General features: G+C 50.0%; 1 protein-coding gene across 2 annotated transcripts in view; it reads left to right on the forward strand.

Moving 5' to 3' along the window:
- The window catches only part of LOC122365639 (potassium voltage-gated channel subfamily KQT member 1-like), a 110490-nt gene that overhangs the window by 85723 nt on the left and 11100 nt on the right, over positions 1–13667 (forward strand). For both annotated transcript variants that reach the window (XM_043337032.1, XM_043337031.1), the window contains 5 exons: positions 1923–2098; positions 3455–3598; positions 7336–7446; positions 9852–10058; positions 11460–11589. In XM_043337032.1, coding sequence (XP_043192967.1) covers positions 1923–2098; positions 3455–3598; positions 7336–7446; positions 9852–10058; positions 11460–11589 — 768 coding nt within the window. The remainder of the gene's footprint in view (positions 1–1922; positions 2099–3454; positions 3599–7335; positions 7447–9851; positions 10059–11459; positions 11590–13667) is intronic.

Genomic DNA, 13667 nt, shown 5'->3' on the forward strand with positions numbered 1-13667 from the left:
ACCAGAGCCGCCACCAGGCCCCTCAGACACGTAGACAGACAAGCCTGATGCCTGCAGTCCTTCAGCGGATCTGCATCATTCAGCACCAGAGCCGCCACCAGGCACCCGACAACGGACTCGTTGACAGCCATGGGTCTCCACCTACTGGTATTATTCATTTTGCACACAACAGTGGCTGCGAATTCAGCAAACCTCATGCGCAAGTCAGCGAGACTGACACGCGGGAGGCCCCGAGCTTCCCGGTATAATTATGTAATTATTCGATCTGGCTTATCTTTCATCGTCATCCTGTGCCACAACAATTTTCAGTTTATTTGTTCTGCAATTTCAGAAACGGCGTAAAATCTAAAATAGGAACTGCAGGTCTCGTGTTAAATTTCCCTTTGAGTTGTGTATACCTACAATACATTTTAGGCACATCCATGCATTGCTCTCTTGATTTATTGGAATGGCCCATAATGTAATTTCTTATATTTTTTCCTCCCAAATTATAAACACATGGCATGGTCTCATTGTGTCTGTGTTTAAATAGTTTTACCAAAAAGTTGTAAAATGGTCGAAAGTATAAACAACTTAAAATATTTTCAAGGTTTGAATATAAGTTAATACAAGTTGTTTTCATATGAGCGAAACCACGACCATCATTAAATAAAAATACAAGTCACAATCTTGTTACAATACACAATACACTACACATGTCTTCATTCTTTTGTGGCTATGACTTTTCCAAGAAGAAAGCAATTTGGCTAATGGGACCCACCAGTTGGAAAAAGACGTGCGGATAAAAGCAGCTCTCGTAATAAAACACGCCGTTCTCCGCTTCCAGACACTCGTATCTCCGACAAAGCCGCTCCCGCGATCATTCGACGCTCGCTCACCCATTCAACAAAGCGAGTACACTGGAACACAATCTAGGCTACACATTGACATTGGCCAGGTGTGCAGTTTCCAGCGTATCGCGTTGTGCCGGTGCCGCGGGCTTGTCCGCCCTCGGCCGTGGCATTGATCCTAGCCTCACCTCGGGAAAGCGATGGTCGTGCCCGGAGCTCGGCAGGCGAGCACGTGCGGTCAGGGGTGGACTACGAGCGGCCCTATGCGTGGGTGGGCTGCGGTCACACTGAATGGACGCTAAACCTGCTTAGAGAACGACACGAAACACCCATAGCGCACAAGAAAGGAGAGTGGGCGTAGCTGATGAACGAGTGAAGCTGGCGGACGGAAGTGACGTGGAGGTATAGTCCCCGTTACTGCAGCTCGCAGGCTCACGAAATTACAGCGAGACTGCTACATAATGGCCTTAAGATTTGGGTCTGAGTGCCTGACAGTTGTTGACGGCTACTACTCTCCATGAACCGTGCTACTCTTATTCCTTTATTTAGTGCAGCGTGAACTGCAACACGAAACGAAATCACATACGCCTGTGTTGTTGTTTCGTGTTTTGTCTTTTTTGCAACACAGCAATGTGAACTGTGTAAAGCGCAGTTACCGACACTGTGGTGTTACCCTGCTTGTTTCCGAATTCTCCAGATCTTATGGTGGTGGAGCGAACTGCAAATAGCACTGCCTGTCGACTTTACTAACGTTCTGCATTTGTCCGTGTCGCTCGAGATCTGATTGTGGTGTTTGCCTTGATCATGATGTGAACCTACGCGAACCGGCCTCTGGCCCTTACCCTTCTTATTTATGCTGACCGAGTCTGTGTCTGTGCCACTAAGATCTAAGTAATTGTAGCGTTCGCCTCAATAGTGATGTGAACCTACGCGAACTGCCCTACCTGTCCTATCTATGCTGACTGAGTCTGTGATGGTCTCAGTCTCAGATCTAATTGTGGTGATGGCCTCGATCGTGGTGTGAACTGTGTTCTGTGTAGCCCTGGCCGCTATACCTACGGACCCTGATGACTGAGTCTGTGTCTCCCTCAGATCTGATAGTGGTGGTGGCGTCGATCGTGGTGCTCTCGGTGGGCTCCAACGGTCAGGTGTTCGCCACCTCCGCCATCCGCGGTATCCGCTTCCTGCAGATCCTGCGCATGCTGCACGTGGACCGGCAGGGCGGCACGTGGCGACTTCTCGGCTCCGTCGTGTTCATACACAGACAGGTGGGTCAGTCAGTCAGAGGTGGAGCCGTCATCCTTGGGTGGGGGGTAAGGGTACGAACCACTGTCTGAACAGGACTCGTATCGCCTTTCCCTTGAACCTTTCCGGTGGAACTCTGAATATATGTAGTGAAGAGGAAGACACATTTTTAAACTAGATTGTTTCTCTTATTTATGACCATCGAAGCATACCCCTTAGTTGTTCTACTATCGTCGAATGAATTATGGATACGTTGAACCACCTCCTGTTACCTAGCTTCCTCCCCCACCCTTCAGAGCACCGTGGGGTACCGTCATCCTGTCGATCCAGGTGCGGTCGATCCCACGGTCAGTTTCACGATCGGACCATTCGCGCCCCGTCACACGAACAGGAAGCACGTCATGTTGCACAGGTCAACGAGCGGCCTCAGGCGGACACTACAGTGTCGTGATCAATTCGAATGCCTACTACAAGGACACACCAAAGTCACGGTCAATACGCGACACATTGCCCCCAATGTTACCCTTGATTGCGACTGCTGATTTGTTCAAACTGCCAAAAAAAATCCTCATGTTCTTGAGTATGGTTAATGGATATGGTTAATAGATTGTTTAATGAAAATAATGTCCGACAATAACATCCATGGCATTGTATGCTGGGGCAACTGCTGGACACCTCCGGTTTCGTTTTATATCCTTCCTTATCATTAGATGCTTTATTAGCATAACGGTATAATAAACAAGGATGCACTTATAGCAACAGCAATGTAGTCTATTTAATAAAATAATATTCAAACATCCTTTTTCGAGACTAGCGACCACGTGTACCTAGCTCAGTATTGAAATGTCTCACGCAGGGCTCATTGACTTTATTCAGTCTGAACTCTGAACGTCTGAGCGAGCATCTAATATAATCATGTGATTTTACGACATCAGTGTTTGGGACTTTGCAGTTTTGGCTCGAAGCTAACTGCACTCACTTAATACTACATAAACGGACAAAGTTGATCTTGTTTAAAGTTCGAACAGACATTTACATAACAGCCGCCTATTTTCTATTGAATATTAAAGGTCATGCAAGAGCTAAAACGGCAGATGGGATGCCTGAGTGTCGTAGAGCGTTTGTACTGTGTTACATAACGGTTCACATTAGCGCCACTTGACTATCTGTGCATTACTGACAATCGCCGGCTTCTATTTGCTGCTGGTACGCCATTGATCTGCTGCAGTGCCAACCGGTGATAGTGATGTAATATTCAACGTGCATGCAGGACATCCATCAGCATCGAAACCTAATACACTTATGGCAACAGACATAACCGAAATGCAGCTTTCATAAATTTGTCCTGGCTGATAATAGTTTCCGCCTTTGTATTTCAGGAGCTCATCACCACTCTGTACATTGGCTTTTTGGGTCTCATCTTCTCATCGTACTTTATGTTTCTGGCGGAGAAGGATGCCGTGGACAAGGACGGAAAAATGTCTGACTTCAACAGCTACGCAGACGCCCTCTGGTGGGGAGTGGTAAGTAAACCATCGACCTCTTTTTCTGTTTTCATACATCAGAGACTTTCCGTTTTCACATTCTGCTTTGTTTTTGTTGTTGGGTCTGATCCCAGCCCATTTCACGGCGGAGCATTGGGTGGCTAGTTGATCCGTTTAATCCGCTCGGTACCTGATACATTGTAGTACTTGTTGTTTACTAGCACGGTTTCCACCTTTCGAATGAATTGCCGATTGTTTTGCCTGTTCAGCTTAAAAAAAAAAAATGGAGCTCCATAATAGGTGTGCCCAGCTGTATCCGGCTGGGTCCAACTTGGTCCGGCTGGGTCCAACTGTGCTCAGATATATCTGGGCGGGTCCAGATGTATCCGACTGGGTCCGACTGGGTCTGGCTGGGTCCGGCTGGCTATGGCTGGCTCCGGTTAACCCAGTTTGCACACAAACACACCCAAAGCGGTGTTCATTATCACTCAACTGACGCGTTGCGGCCGGTCGAGAATCGTACGTCCGCGGTTAGATGTTCTGAGAAACTGTCCACTGTTCAGCGGCGCCTGACCGCAGCGCAGTGAAGCCCAGCCGGTGCGTGCCAGCCGCAGAGTTATGGGACAATATCTCGCAGGGCAGTTCGTTCCTCGTTCTTATCGTGCAGTGTTTCTTGCCGGTGCCGTTCGGCCGACTGTGACAGACAGCCGCGGCTGCCGCGACGGCTGGTGCCTAAGGAATGTCTGGGGAGCGTGCGCTACGGCACGATCAAAGGGAATGCTGCGCCGGTCGGGCTCGCACTGCCGATGGCGGAACTGAGGTCATTACATTAGCCGCTTTACTTCGCATAGAGACGAGTCTACGATGAGGGTGTCCGGCATGCGTTTCGACCGCGTTTTTCTTTTTGTGTTCCGATCGCTCCCTAGAAGTACTCGGTCACGGTGTTTATCGGCGCGGTGCCTCAGCTAACCCCTGAGCTCTGCTAAGTGGTCCCAAGACCCCGACCCCTACACCACCATCACCGCTCCATCGCAGGTTAATTGGCCTAGCTGCTATCTGTAAACAACATAACAAGGTTTATCGATCGTAAACACAATTATAGTACCAACTAAAATAAACCATTTGCACGAGGCTCCACATTACACTTAAGTAGGGCAAATGAATGCATAAATCATCCAGGCGGCAAAATGGTTCGTAGTAGCTAATAGTACGATAAGAATGTCGTTAAATGCAGGCTCACGCATCACACGGCCCTATAGCGGCGGTGCCTCACGGGCAGTGCCATTCCAGCGCTGAGCGGTATTGATTGGCATATTGTCGCCGGAGCGGCACCACTCTACGGCCATTCGCGACGGCTCGTCACTCATCGGACGCTTAACGAGCTCTGTTCGGGGCAGGCAGGCGGTATACACTAAAGGTCCCCGGAATACCTGGCCGGCGGACGGGCAGGGGCGGACCCACAGGGCTAACCGAGGTGGCCAGGTGGACCATCGCTAGTTGTTGGATTGATTACTAAGCGCCACTTGACTGATCGCAATGATCGGTCGCCGGGGGAAAACGCTTCATGGTGCATACGGACGACTACTGGTCAGTTAGAGGACCCGATCGTTGGTCATCGTCTCACAGTTCCTGGCCTGATAACACTGTTCTAATTCGGAAGCTATCTGACAACTGTATTTGGGCTGTAGCCTCTCTCCTTTGAGTATCAATTGAAACTTGGTTTTGGGATTGGTATTGATTTCTTGTCATCTTTCCTTTCACATATCTTTTATGTCGCTGCTTCAATAACAGGTCACTCGTCCTTCTCACCCTCCTTAGCCTCAGCATTTTTCTACCAGGGGATACAGTGACCTGAAGGGCCCAGCTTGTTACGCTGGAGAGCAGAGCCAACGTCAGCGTTCCCGGGCGGTGTTTTTCGCCGCAGCAGATGTCTCCCACCTGTCATTGGCGACCCGTCCCGCGTCCGATGGCCACCAAAAACAGCGACTTTTAACGAGTGAACTGGGGCAATAGGCACTACTCCAGGCACGCAGTTAATGGCAAAATCGTCTACAACAGGAAACTGAGGAATAGCAAACAGCTTAGTGATCCAATCGAGAGAAACAAATATGACAGAGTGAAGAAAGAAGAGACTTGATATAATTCATCTTCGGACCTTTTGGTAGCGATGCCGTTAACCCAAAAGCAACAGTGGAACTGATAAGGCGACCGTGCCTCGAGCGGAGAGGCTTGTGACCGTCTCGTGTCGTCTGGTTTCGTCGCGTGCAGCCGCTCGCGTGCTCACTGCTGCATTCTCAGGGGGCGCACAGATCATGTGACGCATCACTTCTGACAGGGGGCGCAGCTCCGAGCCAAGGAATTTCAGTAATTAAGACGAGGTTCATAAGAAAATGGGTGACGCTGGCCATTAGGCGCACAGTGTGTGTCCTATACGACGTGTGTCTAGTCCTGCCGAAACGTGCGAACATGATGCCACTTTTCGTAGAACTGATGCAAGCAGACGAATTAGTAACTCGAAACCTTGCCTTCTTTTGCGGTAAGATTGGAGAGGTGATACAAGTGTTCATTTGTTAATTCAGTTTGAGCTGTTTTGCGGGGACGTACTATAGTTCGTTTTTTTTTCAAAAGGACTCTGGCTCCAAGTACGTTTTTCGTAAAAGCACGCGTTTTAGCGAGCAAAACGAGCAAAAACTGAACCTGAGAAACTCGAACGCCGCCTTATTTTAACATGTGAAGTATTCCCAATAATTTCCATACGTGCATTTTGGAACCAGGTATGAGAACAGTGGTGACGTCATGCTGTCGAACTTGTATTGCTATGTATGTAAAATGACGATAATAACTCAAGTTTATTGTACAAGACAAAGCTTTCGATACATAAAGTATCTTGATCACTGTCAATGAGATGTAGAATATTTGAAAATTTTCAAATATTCTACATCTCATTGACAGTGATCAAGATACTTTATGTATCGAAAGCTTTGTCTTGTACAATAAACTTGAGTTATTATCGTCATTTTACATCTGTCATGGATTCGTTACAATTGTATTGCTATGTAACGTATAACTATCATGGACGAAACCGCTTACTCGATTATAACCTCGGCAACAGTGAAAAACGAAGTTTTCCCAAAATTCGTCGAAACTTTGTCCCATCGTACGGACATTGGGTGCCTGCTGCCACCAGTGACGTCATCATAGTATGCTAATTTTTCAAGACACAATTTCCGGGTACTTACCGTGCACAAATTGAAATCGAATATTTTTTCGGTAAGAAATTCTTGGCCAGACGCTGAAGCTGCCAAAACTCACGTGAGAGCTTCGATAAGGAACTTGGAGCCAGCGTCCTTTTGAAAAAAAAAAACGAACTATAACGCCAACGAGGAACAGAAAGTGATAAAACCACCGAATGTGACGGAAGAGTTCCAGCCCAGGCAACGAGGCTCACACATGGATCAATATGCCCCTCCCCCGCAGGCGGCTGCTAAGCTATGGCGGCTGGCCTGATCAGTCGACGGCTGATCTTTGCCTACCAAACTCCTCCTCAGATCACCATGAAGCGCGTTATGAGTACATCGCTTTTTCTTGTGTCGGTGTGCCTCTATGCATTTCATCTCGAGAAGATGTGTATCTCTTTTCAATTCTCTTTTCATTCGAATAAAGTCATTTTATCGTTTCTGTCATTTTTCCGGTCCATGTTTTTCCGTCTGTCTCGACTATTTATTTCGCAGCTACTTTTCTGACAATAAAAACCTGCTTATTTTTGTTTGTTTTAGATAACAGTGACAACAATAGGGTACGGCGACACAGTGCCTAAGACGTGGCTGGGCAAAATGGTGGCATCCTGCTTCTCAGTGTTTGCCATCAGCTTCTTCGCACTACCAGCGGTAAGTAGAATGTTCGTATACTGTATGTGTGTTTGTATGTTTATGTTTGCATGCAATGTCAGCTACACTGCTTGGGTAAAGGGTATTCATGTTACGACGTGGGTTGCTCCGCCTGTGACGCACTGTACGGCGTAGGAAATGCGAACAACAAAGCGAACAAGGGATCAAAGTAGGAAACCGAACACTCACACGACTATATAGTGCTGACTCGTCATCACTATGTTCTTCAAAGTTCCTACTCGACTCTCATTTGCAGGTCACGTTCTAGAACTGTGATACTGACAACCATCATCGAATAAATCGGTCTAATATCATGCATGCCTACGTAGTAGTAGTAGTAGTAGTTTATTAAAGAGCCATCCACAAGACAAGTGGCTATTATGGCCTTCACGTCAATAAAATCGGATCATAACATGCAGGGTAAAATACACACTCACGATGTTACACAACCTAAAATATACATATAGCTCAGGATAAAAAAAAAACACCACCTGCACGGCATCATGATAAAAAAACGCGTTCATTACGTGTCTCGTCTCGAGAGTAGGTGGGCCTTCAGGGCTCGCCTGAACCGCGGACCTCGCTGGTTCCGCACCGACATGGGCAGATCGTTCATGAGGTGGGGCGAGCGGTATACAAACCGTCGCCGGCCCGCCTCCGAACGGATGGGTGGCACGTGCAGGAGATCGTCCTGTCTGGTGTGCCGGACATGGCCACGATGGTCCCGGTTGAGGCAGACCTGACGGGCAATGCATTCGGGCTGGCTAGAGGAGAGGACTTTGTCAAGGAGGCAGAGGGATTGGTATTGGAAGAGTTGAGACGAGTCGAGCCACCCCAGCCTGTCTCGCACAGCTGACACGCGGTCAAACTTTCGTTTTCCCGCGATTACGCGAGCCGCAAAGTTGAGCAGCTTCTGGATGGTTGCGAGGTTGCCAGCGCTGCCGCTGCCGTAGACAGAGAGGCAATAGCGGATGTGCGAGACGGCCAGGGCGGTGACTATCTCGGGAAGGGTGTCAGGAGGAAGGAAGTGGCGGAGGTGGGATAGTGTTGCGAGGATACCGCAGCATCTACGCGAGACAGCCCTCACGTGCGCGTCCCATGACAGGTGCTGGTCGAAGACCACACCAAGATTTTTGACCTCAGTGCTGGGCGTCAGGCACGTGTCCTGGTATCTGATTTTGATCGTCGGGAGGTTGCGCAAATTTTGTCTAGCACCAAAAGTCATGAGTTCGAATTTGTTTACGTTAACCTTTAAGCCGTTCGCAAGGAAGTAGTTGCCAAGAGAGGAAAGGGTGCTTTCCATGCGCGATGCAAGCGCTGGAAGAGCAGATTTAGGGCCGGAAACCAAGACCTGGGTGTCGTCGGCGTACTGGATAACCAGTCCATCGGAGACGTACAAGCTCAGGTCGTTGGCAAACGCGCAGAAGAGGACAGGGCCGAGGCTAGAACCTTGAAAAACGCCCTGGTTGATGGGTAGAGGAGGTGAGATTTTGACGCGGCCATCAGAGGAAGTGAGGCTTACACTCTGCGAATGACCGGAGAGATAATTTTGAAACCAGGATGTGTCGACGCCCAGCAGCTGGAGTTTTTCGAGCAATTTAGCATGACTGATAACATCGAAACACTTGCTAAGGTCAATGAGACAAAGAATGGAGAGAAGCCCAGAATCTGTAGCAGCAAGGATGCTGTCGGTGACGCACGTGAGGGCGGTCTCGGTAGAGTGCTGCGGACGGAAGCCATGTTGGGTTGGGGAGAGGAGATGGTTGGAGGAAAGGTAGTAGTAGAGTTGGCGCTGAACTGCCCGCTCCACTATTTTGGCAAGGACTGGGATGATAGAAATAGGACGGTAGTTGGAAGGATCGGCAGGATCACCGGACTTGTGGATGGGATGGACGAGGGAATGCTTCCAGGATTCCGGGAAGATATTGGAGATGAGGGAGAGGTTGACGATATGGAGGAGGACGTGACTAATGGCGTTGAAGGATAGCTTGATGGTTCGAATGCAAAGTCCGTCAGATCCGCGGGACGGGGAGTTGCTCATGGAGCTGATGATGGCATGTAGGGTGCTGAGCGTGATCGGATGTAGCCGGAAGGCGCAGGCTCCCACCCTGGTCAGTCGCGGGGGAAGTGAGGGGGGCGGACCCTGCGCGGCGAGCTCGGCGGCAACGCGTGGGCCGACATGGACAAAAAATTAGTTCATCTGTTCGGCGGAGATGGTAGGTGGTATCGTGCACGCTGTCTTTTTACTGCCCAAGGTGTCAGCCGCGCAGCGCCAGACAGACCCACGTCCCTGCTGAGACACGCGGGGACGTGGGGGTTTCAACTACTATGTAGTTGAAACTTGAAACAAATAACGCAGTCGTTTCCACCGTTCGTATTCTGACCATATCGGTCTGTCGCCACAGGGTATCCTGGGCTCGGGGTTCGCGCTCAAGGTGCAGCAGAAGCAGCGGCAGAAGCACTTCAACCGGCAGATCCCGGCGGCGGCTCAGCTGATCCAGTGTCTGTGGCGCTGCTACGCGGCCGACCGCGAGTTCTTCGCCACCTGGAGGATCCACCTAAAGGAGAGCCCCGCTGTGGCAGTGTCCACACTCGGCAAGGTCAACGCCCTGGTCAGTGGCAATGTCCCACCACTACCAATTTCAATGCACCTGCACCGTTCGACTTAATACCCTCCCGCGCTCGACCTCAATACAATACACTTCCCGTCCGAATTCAAAACCCCTCCCGTCCGACTTCAGTACCCCTCTTATCCGACTTCAATACGGCTCCCGTCCAGCTTCAATACTCCTCCCGCTCCCTTTTAAAACTTTCTGCTGTAATTCTCCCGATCCGACAGCGACCCTCTCAACTCAGCCCCTCTCTGGTGAACCGCCATGCTCCCCTCCCGCGCGCTGTCCCGCGACACTCTCCTAAACACTCGCCTCCGGGAGTGTTTGTACACCTTTTGTCGGATATTTATCCCGGAGAGCGCGCAGTAGCGAGCGAACATCATCAGATCACCGATATCCCACACCCCTCGAACTGTGACGTCAGCATGTTTACGTCACTCAGTCAGCCGGCGCCAGCCAGGCGTGACTCATCACATCAGAGAAGTTGAATTTATTGAAAATGAATTAAAAACAATCAAATTGATATGTAATCGATTAACCCGGTTATAACCACACGTTTTAGATAAGGCCTGAAACGCATTTTGCTTAGTAATGAAATTATCACATTCTAAGGAGCACAAACCTTGTCCAAACATCCCACAGAGGACAGCTGAGCTGTGGAATTGCGAAGCCCAGATGGAGCTTGTCTGGGCTCTTGTTTTGGCTGGCATTGTTTCCAGAGACGCGAGCGAGTGGCGCTACTCAACGGGCCCCGTGTTGGTCGCATTCATATTTGTATCACAAAGGGAGGAGAGTCCAATCTTGATGTTTGGAGCACGAGTTTGTTCTGTGTATTATTTTGGAGAAATAGAAACAGGGTTCTCATTTTGATGCCTTGGTTTTCATTCGTTTTGTTATTCCGATTGAAATAACAGTGTCTTTGGGCGGAGAGGGGCTTAGGTCACGATAGTTCAGGTGATTTGCGATATATCTCAGCTGATCGCCAGGTTTACATGCCCCGGCGTATCTCCAAAATAAGCGTAAGCCCTAGCGAAAGCACAACGTCCAGTCACAGTGTTTCTCTTTTCAGTCCCGGATTCATGACAATGCATGGCATATTGTATTGTACTCATAGTTCAGTCGCCGGTCTGTTATTTTATGATATATATTTTCAATTATCAACGAAGACACATTTTCGATCAAAGCGGAACGATTCGGGAGTGGGAGAGGGGCGTTTGATGTCATTCTTCGTAGAACTAAGGAACATTTTGTAAGTGCGGCCTTGCGAGTTCAAAGGAAAACGCAGTGCCGGCAAGGGTTTCCCCTCCTGCCTCCATTCCTCCACCTATGTAATTACGAATACTTTCTTCCACTCAAACACCTAAACACCTCATGTATCTACGACAAGTTTTATTATTACAGGTGGCGAAAAAGGCCAGTGTTCTGAAGCGACGCAAGTCGCGGACCCAGATCGAGAAGGGCTGTCTGGAGGTGGGTCGAAGAGACAGCGACAACGACGTAGTCTTCTACGACGAAGAGGCCCGACAAACTGGTAAGCGCAGAATTTTACAATTACTTATAAATAACCCCCGTTTAGAAATAGCAGTGGGCAGTGTGCAATGCAAACAGCCTAAGATTGTGACGGCAATGAAATATGGCATACGGCAATGAAACATTAAAATAGATGCATTCGTGAAATCGAGGTCTAAGCCAAAAGTTTGATTAACTAACACAGATGAGTTAGGTACGTGACACTGTCCAGAATCGAAAGCATAGTGTTTTGAAGCACGTGTAATCACATTATTCCTCTCATTTAGCGATACAATTCACATAAAGATGTGATAGTACCTTCATGCGAAGCCCGTTAATAAGGACTGGGGAACAATATTGCTAACCTATTATCACGATTTTTACCATCGTCATAAATGAGGAAAGTAGTTTTCTTTCTATAATAGGCAATCCTACTAAAAGGTTAATGATGTTTGCCAATAAACAGTGACTGCATGAAAAAAGCTGATGCCCGCGTCGTGGCTTTTATTGACAACGTCGCTCCTCCACGTCTGAGAAATCACTCTGTATGCAGGCGAGCCTTGTCGGCTGCCGAGTTACTTTGCCTTGCAAATCGGACGCATAATACTCGTGGTGGATGAAAGCATCGCCAAGTTTGTCTAATGCATTCATTGAAGGCACAGCCCTGGGGCTCAGGAGCGGCAACTCCTCTCTTGGGACGATTGTTCAGACTAATGTAGGCCAAACATAAATGTACGAGTGACCTTTGGGATTCTTGACAGCATCGCGACTGCGTCCCACAAATAAGGCATTTCGGTACCGTGAACTGAAGTGCCAAAATATGTATACGAGGGACGGATCCATCCGACTCTGGGAATGTCGATTACCCACCGGAAGATGTAGATTAGCTGTAGAGTGGACAATGACAGAGCGAACCCTGATGGTCAATAGCGCGTTTGGTGGGGTGTGGAGTCCGGGCCAGCTGGAATATGAAATGACACGAGAGGATCCTCGCCCCCTGTGACCTGTCACGGGGGCAAAAGTTGCAATAGGTATTATCTACAATTTATGCATTAGTCGTACCAAATTTGACTGCATGAAAAATGATCTCATGCCATCGATGCGGGTGTGTATATTTCTGTCGCCCCCGTATGGATTGAACGTCCGATCTTCATAATGTTGACGAATCATCTGTCACCTCTTTCTAAGACTATAGTGGACCGAGAAGTCTATTGTCGGCGCCGGCTTCAGCCGGGCCGTCCCGCCCTGCCATCGCCAGTGCTCTGTTTGGGCTCGCCTCAACAGATCGACTACACAAACAGTCAGCGTCAGCATACTAATATCGCGCCGGGAGTGCCGCGCCGGGGGCCAATCCGGGTCCGGCCGGGGGCCAATCCAGGACGGGAGTTCGGGACGGGGCCAAACCGGGTCCGGTCGGGACGGGGGCCAATCCGGGTCGGGACGGGGGCCAATCCGGGTCGGGACGGGGGCCGATCCGGGACGGACCGTGGGCAGATATGGACCGGACCGTGGGACGATATGGGTTGGAGCGGGGCCAATCCGGGTCGGAACAGGGGACGATACGGACCGGACCGTGGGACGATACGGGTTGAACTGAGCGTCAATCCGGGACGGACCGTGTGCCGATATGGACCGGACCGTGGGACGATATGGGTTGGAGCGGGGCCAATCCGGGTCGGAACAGGGGACGATACGGACCGGACCGTGGGACAATACGGGTTGAACTGAGCGCCAATCCGGGACGGATCGTGAGACGATACGGGACGGACCGTGGGCCGATACGGGTCCCGATCCGGGACGGATTGTGGGCCGATACGGGTCGGAGTGGAGACCAATCCGCGTCCGGCCGAGGCCCGATCCGAGACGGACCTTGGGCCGACACGGATTGGACTGAGGGCCGATACGGGTAGGACTGTGGGACGATGCGGGCCGGACCGGGGCCAATCCGGGTCGGGACGGGGCCGATCGGGGCCGGACGGGTCGTGAGACGATACGGGTTGGGCCGTGGGCCGATACGGACCGGACCGTGTGACGATACGGGTTGAACTGAGCACCAATCCGGGTCGGGACGGGGGCCAATTCGGGCCGGGCCGGACTGTG

The sequence above is a fragment of the Amphibalanus amphitrite genome, unplaced genomic scaffold (genome assembly GCF_019059575.1).
Source record: "Amphibalanus amphitrite isolate SeventyFive unplaced genomic scaffold, NRLGWU_Aamphi_draft 000753F_arrow, whole genome shotgun sequence".
NCBI classification, from domain to species: domain Eukaryota; kingdom Metazoa; phylum Arthropoda; class Thecostraca; order Balanomorpha; family Balanidae; genus Amphibalanus; species Amphibalanus amphitrite.